The 4290-nt window shown below is 45.3% G+C and overlaps 1 protein-coding gene across 1 annotated transcript in view; it reads right to left on the bottom strand.

The window, feature by feature from the left end:
* RADIL (Rap associating with DIL domain) overlaps positions 1-4290 on the bottom strand; it is a 90261-nt gene that overhangs the window by 2257 nt on the left and 83714 nt on the right. The window contains 2 exon segments of the mRNA XM_029058358.2: positions 1084-1223; positions 2132-2271. Of these exon segments, the coding sequence (XP_028914191.1) occupies positions 1084-1223; positions 2132-2271 (280 nt within the window).

The following is a 4290-nucleotide window of genomic DNA, read 5'->3' as shown; positions in this document are numbered from 1 at the left end:
CTAGAGGGAAACAGAACAGCATCTGTTGGTTGTAAATGAGGCTGGGATGGGACTGGTTCTCATGTGACGGGGCAACTTGCTTTAAGGTTAAACTGAACAGGAACTTTTCAGCTTGAAAGCCCCCTGGCGTGGTGGAAGGAGTGACTAAGTCCAGCAAAATCAAGGTCTTAGCACAGTGCTTTGCAAAAAGTAAGTGTTCAATAAATACAATTCAGTTGAGTTGAAAGACAGGTGAGTGTTATCCCTTGTACTAATCCAAACTCAGCACATCATGCTTTCGAGATAGTGATGGTTATGAGAACCAGCTAAGGGGTTTTGCCAACCGTACAACAGATTCTGAACCCCGAGCCTCTGCTATATTACTAGGTTTTTGGCTGGTACAACAGTTGCTTGAGCAAAGTGAGATGGATATGCTTAGGGTAAAATGCATGTTTTTTAAAACTGGGATAACTAACTACTAGGCCTGACATGTCCACTAAATTCTGAGCTGGAGAGTTGAAGCTTGGTGATTAGCAGAGAAGAGTGAGTTACCACACTGAGAGAAAAGGGTTTTCCTACCATTCCCATGTCCCATCAACTATCTAAACCAACTCCTGATTTCAAGCTGGGGTGTGTTAATGTGAGAAGAGAACTTTTGACCTTTTTCTTCAGCTGTGAGTGCTGGAGACAATATTTTCACCTCCCTGACACCAGCTTTGCACCTGCAGGTCTGGTTTGGTAAGCAGAAACTAAAAGGGGGAGTCAAGAAAGGAGCATTGATATGCCATCTTCCCTCTTTGAATTCCTGCAGAATCCTAAACCAGCTTGCACCCTCTGTGTTGAGGAACAGGAGATACTGTCCAAATATTAACAGATTTCCTAAATGAAGGTGACCAAGTTGCCATGCATAAGCTCGATGGCAGAGAAATATCAAGATAGGGTGACCTGCCCTTTTTGCCCTTTCAGTGTTTTTCTTTGCAGCCTCCCTCCCAACCCAGAGAGAGAGCTAGGATACACAAGTGTTTCTACTACAGAGAAGACTGTTCATGACCTCATTAGTCTTACTACATGCTTAGCCATGTCTTTAGAAAACAGAATTCCTACCTCTGGTAATCTGCACCAATCAAACTGGTGCCATTGACAGCGAGGATCCGGTCTCCGAGAGAAAGCCTTCCATCAGATGCTGCGGGGCTGTTCTGGATCAAAGTCCTGATGTAGATCCCAGGGGAGTTGAGAGGCGTGTGCTGCCAAAGGGAACCAAAATCACTACTTTAGTTCGCAACGGACTCTTTGGCCACCCAGCCAGCGGGACAGGAATTCTAAGCTCCAGTCCTTACTGTAGTGGCTGAGTTCCCAATACAGGCTCCAGCTTCATTCTTCCATCCTTGTTACACTCTGAAAGCTTCCATCAATCATCTCTATCAAATTAATGTAGGCCTTTCAGGGTGAGTACTGAAAGATTGTCAGTTTTCCATCTTCCCAAGCCCAGACAACTGAAGATTTGGGTTACTCTGACTAGAAGGGCAGCCAAATTTTAAGGCAGGTGTGCAATACATTTTAGCAGTGGGGCCTAGTAGAAAGAGCATGAGTCTGAGTTCTAATTCTGATTCTGCCACTTGACTGCTCTCTGACCTTGGGAAGAACACTAAACTTCTCCTGGGCCTTAGCTGCAAAATGGGGATTCACTGCCTGTTCTCCCTCCTACTTAGCCTGTCAGTCCCATTTGGGACCTGATTATCTTCTAACTATGCCAGGGCTTAGGAGAGTGCTTAGCACTTAGTAAACCCGTAACAAATATTATTATTATTGTTAACAACAATAATAATAAACATTTTTCATTATTGGGAGAAAGGTCCTCTGAGGCAGGTTCTCATTTCATTCCAACTTTCAAGGTAGTGCTACACCACCAGCAAACATGTTGCATGGGGCTCCAGGACTCACCCTTTTCCCTGAATCACTGGAATAGCACTTGTCTAGTTCCAGCAATCTTCCAAATGCATCCAGCTCTGCCCTCAAAATGCCAGTTCCAGAATATCTGGAGGGACTCTAGGCTACATCCTCACCAGGCAAGCAGGCCCGAGAAACTCTGAGCGCTATAAGGAATAGGAACAGTAGACAGGGCCCTGGGGTCAGGGCCCAGACATTCACTCACCAGCCCATCGATCAGGCCCATCCCCAGGCCAATGGGTCCTTTCTCTAACTCCACTACAAAGACGTAGCAGAAATCATCCGTGGCTGAGCTACGGCTGGAGGAAGCTGGGGTAGGATAGTCAAACGGGGTGGGAGAGTCGCCTGTGGGTGGAAGAGGAAATGGCTCAGGAAGGGAAAGGGAGCAACATATTTGTTCATGAAGGACGGGGCCCTTACCTGGGCTGTGGAGGCCTGCAAATTAACCACACGATTCTGAAAAACCTACAAGTCCTGCGGATGAGTTTGGTGGATAATCCAGGCTCCTCAGGCCTATATTTTGGGCACTTCTTGGCTTCTTAAAGCACTCCACCAGATAGTGAAACCCCAATCACCCCAATTTTTGCTACATACTAACAGTTCTGTGAAAGACTGAAATCAAGGGCTAGAATTTGGTTTTAGGATCAACTGTGAATTTAATTACTTAGAGAGAATGGATTAACAAAAAAGCTGACTCAAGACCAATGTCCTATTGGGTCACACAGTGTCTACCCAGACCATATCCGTATCTTCATCTGCTTCCTTGGCTTCATACTACCATTTCTACACAACATGACTCCCAAATCTACTTCACCAGCCCCCACCCCTTATACCACTAAACTCGCATTTCTTCCTGCCCTCATCTCTACTCGACTAACCCCATAAGACACCTCAAACTAACACATCCAATCCCCTCGCACCTAGCTGATCACCACATTCCCATTTACAAACCCTTCCGACATCACATCTCCTACCGGGAGCTTTTTCTGATTACTTTTTTCATTTCCCTTTCGTTATTTCCCCACCTTACTGTACTACCTGTGCACTTAAATCCTCACCCCTAAGTCCTTCATACACTTGCTTGCTTCCCTCTCCCTGAATTTATTTTAGGGTCTGTCTCCCCTCTAGACATGTAGGTCAGGGATCATGTCTATAACTATTTACTCTCCCAAGTTCTTAGTACATTGATGGATCTGTCTTTACAGGTGATCCCAAAGGATGCCTGGAAGGACAATGTGATCCTTACCCTCCCTGACAGCAATCCCTGAAGTTTAGGGATGTAATTTTTTAATATCCCTAAATTTTCCTTTCTAAATTCCCAGTATTCTGTAATTTTGGTTCAAAATAACAGTATTTTAAGGGTTAGATTTCCTGGATTAATTGTTTGGATTTTCTGGCTTTTGTCAGAGGCCCATCTGCACTTTGCTTTCCCTCCATCACTCCTCTGTGAGGACAACAATAAAGCTCTTGCCTCGCCTCTCAGGATCCGGCAGCTTCCCAGGGCAGCCGGCCGGTTTAGGAATGCCCAGAAAATGTGTGTCTTGCTCTGCCCAGCCTCCACTTGGCCCGGTAGGAGCAGAGTAAGAGAACTGTTAGGAGATTCTGGCTTTCCTTTCCATCACCACAGTAATTCATAAAGGCTCTCTGTCTCAGCTCCTCTCTTGCCTAGGCTGCCTTGGCCAGACTCTCTCAGCTGTTTTTCTCCTTCCTGCACATGCTCACAACATACTGGTCTTACATCAATTAAAGTATTTATTTAAGCATAACTTTGTTGGGGCAAATTCAGACAAATCTGAAAACAGAAGAAATGCCATCTTATATTAGCTCAGTAGTCCAACTAAGCCTAGTTTTGTTGCCAAGAGCAAACCACAGGAGGCTTGGGGGACAGTGCCATGGTACCCCTTCTTGCTAAGGCTGAACCACCTACCATCTCCCAGTGTCTCCTCCGGGAACCTGTTGTACATGGTTTTGTCCCTTGAATTCATCCAAACTCTTAAGCTACTGCTATTTTTGGCCTTAAAACCTCTTGTGGTAACAATCCCATATGCTTTCACCCGCTGTGTGAAAAATTTTTCCCTTTTGTTTTGAACTTTTTTCCTCTTTCAAGCTTCAGTGGACGCCCTGGAGGACTGTTTTTTGCGGGGGATTTGTGCGATCTGTATTTACCCTGTCACCACCCTTCATGATAGCTGTAACTTCAAACATGTTCCTCTAAGCCTCTATCTTTCCAGGCCTGAAGAATTCTAATTTTTTCCCATCCTATCCAAGACTTCCATGTGCTCAGTATAATACTAACCCACCTAAATACCACTCACCGTTTGATATTGGTAGCCCTTTCCTGGACCAGCTCCAGCTCTGTTAGGT

The sequence above is a fragment of the Ornithorhynchus anatinus genome, chromosome 2, assembly GCF_004115215.2.
Source record: "Ornithorhynchus anatinus isolate Pmale09 chromosome 2, mOrnAna1.pri.v4, whole genome shotgun sequence".
NCBI lineage: Eukaryota > Metazoa > Chordata > Mammalia > Monotremata > Ornithorhynchidae > Ornithorhynchus > Ornithorhynchus anatinus.
This window is presented reverse-complemented; position numbering and strand designations above follow the sequence as displayed.